At 42.0% G+C, this 12,778-nt stretch overlaps 1 protein-coding gene across 1 annotated transcript in view; it reads left to right on the top strand.

The window, feature by feature from the left end:
• The window catches only part of GXYLT2 (glucoside xylosyltransferase 2), a 30,509-nt gene extending 25,055 nt beyond the window's left edge, over positions 1 to 5,454 (top strand). The window contains exons 4-7 of the mRNA XM_015429482.1: positions 1,898 to 2,149; positions 3,012 to 3,135; positions 4,216 to 4,388; positions 5,178 to 5,454. Coding sequence (XP_015284968.1) covers positions 1,898 to 2,149; positions 3,012 to 3,135; positions 4,216 to 4,388; positions 5,178 to 5,360 — 732 coding nt within the window. The 3' untranslated portion in view covers positions 5,361 to 5,454. The remainder of the gene's footprint in view (positions 1 to 1,897; positions 2,150 to 3,011; positions 3,136 to 4,215; positions 4,389 to 5,177) is intronic.
• The last annotated feature ends 7,324 nt before the right edge of the window (positions 5,455 to 12,778 follow it).

The following is a 12,778-nucleotide window of genomic DNA, read 5'->3' on the forward strand; positions in this document are numbered from 1 at the left end:
TCTCTACAATGTTGTACCCTTCAACAAAATTACTTAAAAATATAAATAGGGTTTATTTAACAGTGGAGCGGGGATCATAGTAGGAGAACATATGTATAAAAGCTTCAGCTTAGGCAACACAATTACAGCTGGAATCAGAAAGGTGGTAGAGCCCTTAACTCACTTTCTCTCTCTTAGGCCCTCTGACAGTCTCTCTGAGTCTTTCCTGCAGATTGGCTGGCTTTCTAGTACTGCTGTAGGTCTCTAGAGACTACTGCTGTCTTTTAAACTCCTCACCAGGCTATATTTTCCTTTGTACAAAACACAGCTCCTTCTCCTCAGATAGCTTTCTTCTCCCTTTTTCTTCAGAACTCTCTCTTTTTTCTTAATTAAGGAGCCTCAGAGGAAAAATGCCTTAGCTGTTGTATTTATTATCCTGGGTTTTTTATAAGATTTTAAAAACAATTCTAATAACCTGGGTTTATTGCATTTTTATTATCTGTATTGTACTGTTTTACTGCATTTTTAAAAATGTATGATCTGGCTTGAGTCTTGGTCACAAAGGTGGAGTTAGAAATAAAGGAATTAAGTGAATACAAAATCCTTTTCCTTCACAAACTCCACCAGGGGATCAGTCCCATGGAGTTAGTCTGGGAAATAAGACAAAATGAAGAGATTTACTGCAAAGAAAGAAAGAGGGGGAATGTAAAATAATGAAAAGATCCTTAAGCAGCCTTTTGAAAAATTATTGATAATGTTTCTTTATAAAACCACTGATATTGTGAATGAGGGCATACAGAAGCAATTGCCCACAAGAGGGCACACTGTGAACAAAAATTAACAGGCTGATAGTTATTCTCCCTTATGACACATAAACACTGAGGTGATCCGCCATCCCAATCAGACATTAAAAGTGGCCAGATTGACGAAGGGCCAAAGCTTTGCATGCAGAAAATTCCAGGCACAGTCCCTAGTATCTCCTTTTAAAGATCTTGCAACTCTGGCAGACTTAAACTGGAGACCTTGGAGAAGTCGGGTCAAAGTGCTGGACTAAGTGAACCAAAGGCAGCTTCATGTGTTCATAGGATTTTTGTTTTGGTTAAACCTCCCCCCCTTCAGAGGTTGAGACCAAACCATAGACTTTGGCTACCTAGTATGAAACTACTTTGGGGATAATTCATGTGACCAGAATTGCTCAAGAGAAGGCCATAGTTATCGTTACAGAAAGTAGCCTGATTATTTGAAACCTTTATCATGTAGTGGGTTTTTTTTCCATATGTGGAATTTCTTACCATGTGCTCACAATCAGTGGCATAATCACTGCTTCAAGAGGCAGCATAGAAATATCCTAAATAAATAAAAAATGTATCAGTCACTATACAGCTGGGGCGTCATATTGTGTATCTATCACTCTTGTTTTTCCATTTTTTTTTTAAAAAACACTTCTTGGCAAAACACTAGTTTCCTCCTCTTCCCACTCCAGTCCCAACCAATGTTCCCTCTAAGCTGAGTTAGTGTGAGCTAGCTCACGGTTTTTGAGCCTCTGGCTCACACATTTTTGTCTTAACTCAGGAAGGATGGCTCCAGAGCAAACCAATTTATGCAGTAGCCAAATCACCTGCTCACAACATTAATGCCAGTAGCTCACAAAGTAGAATTTTTGCTCACAAGACTCCATAGCTTAGAGGGAACATTGGTCCCAACCTTTGTGAGTACCAGAACAGTGTCATCAGTTCACAAAGTCCAGTTGACCTTGAAGTGGTTAGATAGCAAATCTCTTTACTGACTATAAAGTAAGGTCAAAAGTGCATATCGACATGTATACCCAATAGAGTTCATTGGCTATAATCTTTGGTCTTTCTTTCTCTCCACTGTTTTCTTTCCACATGTTTTATTACAACTCCTGGCAATCCCCTAGATGATTTTAAAAGATGTGGATTCCCTTTTGTATGTGGACACAGATGTTCTGTTCTTACGGCCCATTGATGACATCTGGGACTTTCTGAGAGCATTTAATTCTACGCAGCTGGCTGCAATGGCACCAGAACATGAAATACCAAAGATTGGCTGGTACAGTCGGTTTGCTCGTCACCCTTATTATGGAACGACTGGGGTCAATTCTGGTGTCATGCTGATGAATTTAACCCGCATAAGAAATGCTCAGTTCAAAGTAAGTTTTTTTTTAAAGTGTTTCCCATCAACTGTAGATTGATTTTTGGCTCCTTCCATTTCTGGCTGCTCCTGGAAATCATACTGGGTCAAAATGGTTTACCTTGGGCACTTTTATAAAGATGACTTTCACATGTTGAAGAAGCAGCCTGTGATAGTTTTAGTCCTGGATACTGGGTCTCCTGAGAAATGGGGACAGACCAACCAGAGTCAACTAAATCACTGACACACAGTACTATAGTAAGGGAGCAGTCAACTACTGAGAAAGAATCTTCATTGTAGTTCTTCGTCACCACACTTAGAACATTATCAGTCAAGGTGATTCTGGTTTTGATGCACCTCACAACTCCCCGTCCAGCTGAGTAAGAAACACTTCAGATGGTATTCCTGTCAAGACAGTTTTTGATTCCCAGGACCGCCTGTGAATTCATATCTTTTGGCTGGGTTTTTTTTTTTTTAAGGATTTTAGAAGCTTCAAGTGACCCAAGTGTAAAGGCATGTGAAGGCTGTGATCTCTGTGAAACTATTAAAGTTCCTCTGGTATGGCACACCAGGAGGGAAGAGAGTTCAGCCGGCCTGCAAAGGTTTCTGCTAAGGCACAAGAAATCTTTGTGAACAAAATGTCGTGTGGCAGAGGGGCCTGCAGCGAGGAAGAAAAAATGGACAAAATTGCCTCACCTCCGTCTTTTGCTAGCAGAGCAAGCTTGGCTCCAAGGCTTGCCCAACTACCACAAGAGTTAGGGGAAGGGGATTTTGCCTGATCCCACCTTTTTTAGGATTATCATGTTCCAGGAGTTCAGCAACTATTGCTATGTCTCCTACTACTAGCACTAATTTTTGTCGCTTTTATACCTGTCTTTCAGAACAGCATGATACCAACGGGCTTGACATGGGAAGAAATGTTGTACCCTTTGTACCAGAAGTACAAAAACTACATTACGTGGGGAGACCAGGACTTGCTCAATATTATTTTTTCCTTTAATCCAGGTACAGAATGCATAAACTCCCAACGTATATAAAATATTCTGTTCCTTTGTCTTCAGATACTTAATAAGGAGACAGGTGGAATGCAGGCTCTTCTCCCTCCACCTATTTCCCCCCACTAACAGTTCACTTCTTTTTCTAGGCTAGTAATACTAAGGATGAGGACAACAGACCATGTGTTTGCCACTTTAAAATTTTTTTGGTACAGGTAGATGCAGGAGGTTTAAAAAAACAAAAACAAAAAACTTCTGCCTTGTGAGAGCCAAAGATCGCTGCACGCTTGCAGAGAAGCAGAGGGTGCTGTGACCACTAGCACCCACTAGTGGCTGGAGCTCAGAACTCATGAGCTTCTTATATGTTTAGAGTTTCCCCTGGAAGCATTTCCTGTTGCTTAGAGAGTCCTTTCCGCACTTGGATCTCATCCCTAGTTTTATCAGAGTTCAACTCACGACACAATACTTTGCATTTAACCCTGGTTATAACAGCATCCGTTTATCCCAGGACAAGTGTGGGGCGAAACCGGGGTTACCTCAATGTAATGTGGAAACGAAAAATACCCCGAGATAATTACAGGGGTGAACTCGAGTGTAGTGTAGAATGTATGTTCAGGGACAGGGTTGAACCAGGATTTAAAGTCTAGTGTGGAAAGGACCGATGTCATAAGTTTCCCAGAGGAAATATTTTCAAGCAACACTCCTGGTTTTCTGATTTTCTCCTAAGATTTTTGTGCAGGAAGTTTAGACGTAGTAGATCACGAGGGGGGCAGATTCTATTTGCTTAACTCAGCTCTCCAGCCCTCATTCTCTCTTGTTCATTCATGTCCTTTGATCCCTTCTCTAGGCCCTTGAACATGTCTGCCACCACTTCTATGCTTCCTGCCCGTCGCCCAAACCGTCACTTCAAATTGTGTGACAGTTAAGACATTTTGGAATGATATACATAAACATCTGCATAGCCTGCTCAGGAGATTTTGATTTTTTTGTTTGTTTTTGCTAAGTCCTTGTATATGTCCTTGGGAGCTGAAGCTAGCAATTTTTTTGGTACTTTGTATTCACCCCCTCCCCTTCCCCCCGGGCTTTCTAGAGCGTCTGTATCTGTTCCCTTGTCAGTGGAACTATCGGCCAGATCACTGCATGTATGGGAGTAACTGTAAAGGAGCAGAGGAAGAAGGCATATCCATTCTCCATGGGAATCGGGGCGTCTACCATGACGATAAGCAGCCTACTTTCAAAGCACTATATGAAGTGATACGTGATGTAAGTGTCTTCCTGCCAAAGTTCAGAGTCTTACATAGTGTTACAACACATGTTACCCCATCTGATTGGGAAGATTCTAGCCAGCAGCCTGCCAGGTCCCCATTTCGCTGTTTCCTGTTTAAAACAACCCCAGATCCATTTGGCATCTGCAGCTGTTTTAACAGGGTTTTTTTTAGATGTGCCCGTCTGCTAAATTTGGTAGCTTATCTTAACTTTTAAAAGGGGAGGCTGTAGAGAAGAGGAATGGGACTCTTGATTTGTGACAGCCAGCAAGACGGAGATTTGGTGGAATTAAATTGTAGGGTTCCGTTTAGCAGAAGGGAATTGTAGGGTCCAACCCACTGTGTTTTAGGATGCCTAAGTCTGCACGGGATTGAGCCACATGCAGGACAAATGCAACGGCTTGGCTTTTTTTCATAGACGGAAGGATTTCTGTCCTTCCTTCTGCAACCCCCAATGCCCCCTGAATGCCTTATAGTCCCCTGTCCACCAGGAGTATCAGCTGAGGGGCATTTTGGCCTGCAGCAGTAGGGGGAAAAAAAAGTCGTGCCCTGCAGGTGGGAATCCTTCAGCCCACAGAAATGCTCCAGTGGACTCAACCATCAACAGGTTAGGGTTTGTGTTGATTCACAACTGTATGGTTCAACACCGATTGTGTGCAAAGGTTAATGTTTCAAAAATCATTGGCTGTAAACCATATTTTAAAACATCTATACATATCGTTATTTAGTGATGTAACAACAAATCTATCTTATACTGTTTATCCCCCCCTCTTTTCTCCTTCTTTAGTTTTCCTTTGAAGACAATCTCTTTCAATCAATGTACTACCCACTCCAGTCAAAGTTCCTTGATACTGTACACACTTTATGTGGTCGAATTCCACAAGTTTTTCTGAAACAGATTGAGATAACCATGAAGAAAGTCTATGAAAACCGAGTGGTCATCCATGTTGGGGCCAATTTCAGATTGTAATTATAGCAATATATATATATATATTAATATGGTCTTCACCATTTTTATCCAGACCTCTTGAAGAAGGTTAACTGAAGGGGAAGTGTTTCAGTCAGCTGCAACTTAAGGAAAATTGCCAAGATGTTTTTGAATGCCGAACGCACAATTCGTGAACTTCCTGATGAAGATGAGAGTGGCTTAAAAACCTAAGGATTTCCATTAGCAGTTGTCAGAATTCTTTGGAAATGACTGTTAAGCAATTTACTTTTATGCTTTTGTATGAAGCTTACAAAGCACCATGTCTGGGTTAAGTTCCACTGAAATGAAGGACCCTCTCCAGAGGGGTAAAAAGACAGAAAAAATTTAGTTTGTGAGGTGATGTGTTAATTCAGTAGTACTCACTCTGCAGCTTACGGAGAGCCGCATTGCAATTTCCATTGACTAAAAGAGCCACGTGACCACTGCATGCCCTGTGTGCCGGCACACCAAACACATACATAAGATAAGATATAACTATTAGTACTGAATATTACCAGAGTTCCTCTGAGCATGTACGGTGGTCTGTTGAAAAGGTCAGGCCGTGAGCATTCTTAAGCCAACACTACTGGCTTGCCCAACACTCTCTTCTTGCTCTCTTCCTGGCACTAAGCTGGCAACTCAGGTGAGAGCAAGATGACCAAGGCTACGCTGACTCGTGTCAGGAAAAGGAGCGAGAAGGCAGGCAAGGGAAGGTGTCATGTGCTTAGACATCCCACTGCAAAAGCCTGCTCTGAGTCAGAACAGACTTCATAGCAACGGACTTCCAGAGAAAAGTAAAAGGGAGGGAAATGTAATATGACTGTGGGCTTGCAAGCTAGCATTCCACAGCCCTTTTAGCACAAGGTTGTCCTCCCCACAGGAACAGGGATGTGGGTGTGGCTGTAGTACAGGTGCCCTTAGTATAGGGCTCTCACTGGCAACGGTCTGTCTGGAACTACTGATACATGCGCACAGATAGGGATACACCACTGAGAATCTAGAGGATGGAGCCAATTGTCCATAGCTGTCCCCTTTTCTGTACTAGAATGATAGGAAGTCCATATGGCTAAATTTTGTCCTCGAAAGAATACTGAGGTCTCAAGCACTCGGACCAAGCAATCCTTTTTTATGCACCTTATAGATTCTGCTGTCCATTTTCTTTTAAAAAGGGAGCCAGTCTACTGCTCTGTGGCCTGTAGCTACAGTGGGGCTGTTGGGGGCTCCGCCCCCTTTCTTAAAGAGCCAGCCAGCCCCACAAGATTTTTTTTTAGAAAAATGCGCACGGCCCCACCTCTTCTCAAAAGCATTTAAAGGGATCCTTTAAATGCTTTTGAGAAGAAGTGGGGAATGGCACGCACCCCCCCTCTCCCCACCAATCAGCTGAAGGGTTGGGCTTGGGCTTGGGCTTGGGGGCGGACTGGAGCTGACATAAAAATAATGGCAGCCTCACCAGAAAATATTTTGCCCCACAAGCCACAAAATCCTTGCGATGGGCCTGACTGCTCTGTCTTATGTACATGGAATCCCCGCTAGTAATTTTCTGTGCGTGGGTAGCTAAGGAACCCCCTGCTGATTGGCCACTTCATTTATCTCTCTCTCTCTGTGTATAGCCTTGTGGGAGGACTGCAGTGGCAATGCAGTGCAGGCAGCTGGTCTATCCTCCCAGACTGTTTATACACATCTTAATGCAGGAGCCAGCTTACCAGGATTTTCACACCTGGAGAAGGTGAGCACACAATCTTCAGGCCCTTCGTATAGATAGCGCTTGTTTTTAAAGTTTCACCAGCATTGGTAAGGCTCTGGCAGTTGTTGGGTTTTTGGTTTGTTTTTACAAAGTAGAGTTACCATTGCCAGCAGGTAGGGTAGCCAACTCTGAGATGGAAAATTCCTGGAGATTCTGGGGTGGAGCTGGGGGAGGGAAGTTTGGGGGAGGAGAGGGACCTCAGTGGGCTACAATGCCATAGAGTCCACTGTCCAGAGCAGGCATTTTCTCCAGGGCTTTGTCATTCTCTGTCATCTGAAGATCAGCTGTGATCCCAAGAGATCTCCTGGCACCACATGGAGGCTGACAACCTTACTAGCAGTTGAAAAGTCCGGCTGTGCGTGGGAAATCGTTTCTCTTGCCAAAGGCGTTCAAGTAGTAAGGGTCAAACAGTGGTATTCAACTGTTACTTGACAGTGTTAACGATAACAAGTATTATTCCACTGAACACTACCATATTTTGCAGTATTTATTATCTCCTGTGGGAGGGAAAAAACCCTACCCTTTCCCTCTGTGTCCATGCAATTAATGAAAATAGCTGCCACTTTTGGTGCTGTTTTCTTACCACAAGTGGGAATGGTGGTGTGTATAAGACCAAGTTGGTCTTGCCTAAGAAATCTCATTCCAAAACAAATTGGATAGTATTTGAAGTGTCTTCAGTCAACGTGCAATGCAGACATAAATCCGTAGGCTTAAGGGAAACTTATGTGTGAGATTGTGCTCTTTGTCATCCTTCCTGCATCATATTAACAGGATGACTTTTCTGAAATTTTGTTCCAAGTAATTATTAGACATGGAAGTGAAGATTCACCATGCAATAATAACTAAATTACAGAGTGCTGTACCTGGGGAGGAAATGTGATTTCCATCTGTGGAATGTAATACCTGCTATGACTCCAGAATACTTTACTGTGTATTTAGTAAGGAAGAAAATTAAGGCTCATTTTCTGAAGTAGAATTAACATAAGCCAAGACTATTTTGAAACCATAAAATTTTTCTAGTCTCAGGTGTTTCATGTAGAGCATCAAAATATTATTTGCCTTTAATATCTGTGTAGTATGGAGAACTTTAACAGATACTGGCAAAAATATGCCCAGGTTAGGTGCTTTCTTGTTAAGTCTGATTCTGCATGCAGCATTCAAGTCATGCTATAAGATGTATGTCATAAGGTTAAAGTGCAAATCTCTTTTAAAGATGCAAGGTGAGATTACAGAACAAAGTCAGTTTGTGCATCTTTCTGAAATGTAAGTTTCTATAATCCTTTTAATGTTACCTTCCTGTGTCTTTAATGTAACATTCCTGTGTCTTTAAAGAAAGCTCTGAATCAAAGTTTGGACTCGGAAGTTCCAAACTCAAAGGTTATGAAGCTTCCCATGTTGAAGGTGACATGGTCTTTGGTGCTGCTCTTTGCAGGGAGCCAGTGTTGTGTAGTGGTTAGCGTCACACTAGGATCTGGGAGACTCAGGTTGGAATCCCCACTTTGCGATGCATGTTTGCTAGGTGGACTTGGGCTAGTCACACAGTCTTAGCCTAGCCTATCTCACCGGGCTGTTGTGAGGATAAAATGGAGAAAAGCAGAACGATGTAAGTTTCTTTGGGTCCCCATTGAGAAGAAAGGCATGGTATAGATGAAGTTAATAAATTGATAAAATAAATAATATGGAAGCTGTACTAATTGCTGCATATGTGAACCCACCACTTCTCTTGAACCAGTGTGGATTGACGTACAGTAAGATGAGCTGAGTCCTGAGAGATGAGGACTAAGGTGAAAAACCCATTAAGCTGAAATGAAGTAACTGATACATGTCATTTCTACATCCAAGGTCAAACTTTTAAGTCTTTGGTGCAGAGTAGGCAGTGCTGCCGAGAGCCACCATGGGCCCCTGAACAAAGATTCCATCTGGGCCTTCCCCCCATATCACCTTGATCCAAACCAAATGTCATAATAAAATGAACAAATCACTTGGCTTGCTGTTAGCATGAATCTATAGTAATGAAAGAATTGGCCTGTCTGTCCATTCTTGTTTGTTTACTTATTGACTTTATTTATATCCCACCTTTCTTTCCAATAGGGACCCAAAAGTCTTACATTATTTTCATCTCCTCCATTTTATCCTCACAACAACCCTCTGAGGTAGGTTAAGTTGAGAGTACATGACTGGCCCAAAGGTCACTCAGCAAACTTCCATGGCAGAGTGGGGATTTGAATTTAGGTTTCCCAGATCCTAGTCTGACACTTTAACCACTACACCACACTGGCAGGCATAACTTGTCAGCGAATAAAGCTAGGAGACTCAGACTTGACTATCGGCTTCAGGATGATTGTGGAAGTTTCATGGCCAAAACTAAATGGTATGGGAGAATCCTAGCCCAGGTGAGACAGATCACCACCACACTGCTATTTGCAACTGAAGCGAAGGCTCTCTCTGGCAGGCATGACTCAGAAAATAATGCTACATGTTTGAAAACTGGCCACTAACCCCAGAATGATGATGGAAGTTACAGCACCAAAAATGAAGGGACCAGATTATCTTCATGACAGACCACATGTAATAAGAGAACTTTTAAGCAACCTGTCATGTGTCACTAATACTCAGATCCCCAGCCCGCCATGGAAGGTTGCTGGGTGATACATTCTCAGCCAGACCTACCTCACAAGGCTGTTGTGAGGATAAAATGAAGGACAGGAGAACAATACAGCTTTGGATCCCGATTGGGGAGAAAGACTGGGTATGGTATTTCTCATAAATCTATTTTAATGATATTAAAAAGATTAGTTGATGGGTTTAGCATGATCTGTTAGGTAAGTTTACTTAAATCTTGGAGAAAGGAAAGTCTAGCCGATAGTAGAGAGCCTTTTACTGTGCTCGGACTTCCTGGTGCCCCTAGTGGCTGCAGCCAGAACTGCATGAAAAATAGATGGAAAGACATTTGGTTGAATGCAAGGTGATGCTGTCTTCCAGGCAGGGCCCTTCAGCTGACTTGGCCCCCCACGAATTTTGTCCCCCCAGTCCCCCTTTGTTAGCAGTCCTGAGAGTAGGCAAAGCTGATCTTGACTGACCAATAGTCTGATTTCCTATAAGCAACTTATATGGGGTCAGTCGATGTAACCTCATCTTCAGAAGGTGAGTTCCAGTTACACTAAATTACAAACAAGTTCTTCATAATGAAGGAAGCAAAAAACTGGAATCCATTATCTCTAACAAGTGCTTGATATGTTTACAGAAGTTGCAATGTTGTAGTGCATGTGCACACTTGGTTTTTATTTTAACTTTTACCAGAAAATGTATTTTTGCAATATCTGTATTTGATTTATGAAGGACTTGATTTAACACAGAAACAGGTATTTGCACAATAATCAAGGGAATTCTGCAAGATTTATTTCCTCTGTATATTCTTTTTTGTGAGGTGCACCGCAAAACGTATGGATTTTTTCTTTAAAAAACCTGTATACATATGTTTATGTTTTAATGCTTTGTCCATTTAGAATAGTAATTTATATTTTACTGCAACTTTCAGAACTATAACACATTCCAGTTTTAACAGTAGTTTTGCTTTTCCATCTTACTGTTATTATTCTATACATCATACTCAATAATAATTTCTTTTAAATAGCCATCACTAATTTTAAAATACTGGACCTGTGCCAATATCTGTAACCTTTTCATCCTCCATATGTAGTATTATATTCCGAAGTATGATACAGTTACTGGGAAAGCATTTGCTACGAATTGACCTCAGTGTGACTTAGGAAGATACGCCATCAGAATAGCTATAATGGATATAAGGTCCCAGGGCCGAAGAACAGGGTCAGTATCGGACTAACTCATGAACAAATAAAGTTGCCTTATGGTCCTCTGCTTTATGAACTCTAAACTCAACCCGTATGTAAGCTTGTGGCATAAGTAACACAAACTGAATGTGGGTCTTAAAGTCATATTACAGGTCATTAAATCTCCAGCTCTAACCATGTAATTACCTCAAATCTGTCAGAGCCATGTGCATGGAACAGCCTTATCCTAGGCAGAGCAGAGGTGGGCATGCCAGGGTTGGTTGCTCTTCCGTCTTTGGCATGCCTAGTGATGTATGGGATTGGGCTGCAAAGGGTGCTTGTGATTTCAACTGTTCTCTGATCCTTATTTCAATGAGCTTAAACTCAGGTGGCCCGGAGCTGAATAGCCCAAGCTAGCCCTGTCTCCTCAGATCTCGGAAGCTAAGCAGGGTCAGCCCTGGCCAAGAGCTGGGTGGGAGACCTCCAAAGAATACCAGGGTCATGACATGGAGGCAGGCAATGGCAAACCACCTCTGAACTCCCGTCTTGAAAACTCTGTGGGGGTCACCATAAGTCAGCTGTGACTTGAGGGCACTTTCCACCGTCCGCCACCAAGCTCAGAAGACTCTGTCATGAGTAAAGGAAGCATTTAATCAAATATCAGGCCTGTTATTAGCTCTCTTAGTAAGGGTGGCATTTAGCATACTGGGATTGCCTGGTTGGATCCCAAACCCAAAAATGATAGTTCATGCTGGTTTGCCAAACAAACCTTACCTTCTGTTGCTCTAGCAATAAAACATCTAAAGGATTGTGCTTCATGCACAGTTCCTCATACACTATGAGGGGAAAATAGGCCAGTAGGATTTCTCAGTAACATTAGCCCTCTGAGTCCAGTTGTGCAATTGAAAACAAATGTTTCTTAGTGGTCTGCTATGGAATCCTGTATTGCTTGGCACCACTTGAAGCAGCAGAAATTTTTTTAAAAACCATCTGTGGAACGTGCACTGTGACATCACTTATAGGAAAAACCCAGTAGTGACGTTGGGTAGCTCTAGGTAATGCTAGGAATAAACTGGTAGCTCTAGGAAATGCCAGGAAAAAAGAAATAGTTCCCCATGATTCATACCGCTGTCTGAGGTCCCTCCCAGTCTCCTGCCAGTTGCCAGGTTGTGCCAGTTCTTAGGCACACAACTGAGGCAGTGAATACTTGCTTTAAGGATCTTTGTTAGGAGAATGGAGGTATTCAAAATGTCAGCGGATGTATTTCCTGCTAAGGTTAATCCACTAAAGGCCTGACCCTGTAGTATACCTGTATTGGTTGCATATGGCAGAGAGATACAGATTTCTGTACAGGTGGGAAATGGAAATTTATTTGTTTATGTATAAATCCATACGTCTTAGTATGTCTGTGAGGCATTACAGTCAATGTCGTACCACTTCAGTGTCTTGTATATTTTTTTATTTGACAAGTGCACCATATGTTTATAGCTCCTAAGGAGGTAATTACAGTGCATTTCAAAGTCATTTGCAATTTTAGTCTGTTAGTGTAAATAAATGAACCCTTGAGCAACCCTTGTGTTTGAAAAGCCTCTGTTTTTTTCTAGAATAGAAGAGTTATTCTGATTCTGACTCTGATGATAGCCTGCTTGCTTGTGTACTCTCAAACATACATGCCCAAGTAGTATGTCCTTTAAAGGTTCCTTGTTTAGGACTGCTTCCTGATTTTAGTTTGTATTGCTTTAAATATGAACCATGTACGCTGAACATGCCATAGATGGAGATTTACTGGCTGCCCATGAGATAATCTAACCAGACAAATTACAAGGAAGTAAAGGGACAGGATGTGGGAGTTGCAGTTTCTTACAGGCTTCCCTAATTTTAGGAAG

Source organism: Gekko japonicus, unplaced genomic scaffold (genome assembly GCF_001447785.1).
Source record: "Gekko japonicus isolate JY-2015 unplaced genomic scaffold, Gekko_japonicus_V1.1 scaffold852, whole genome shotgun sequence".
Classification (NCBI taxonomy): domain Eukaryota; kingdom Metazoa; phylum Chordata; class Lepidosauria; order Squamata; family Gekkonidae; genus Gekko; species Gekko japonicus.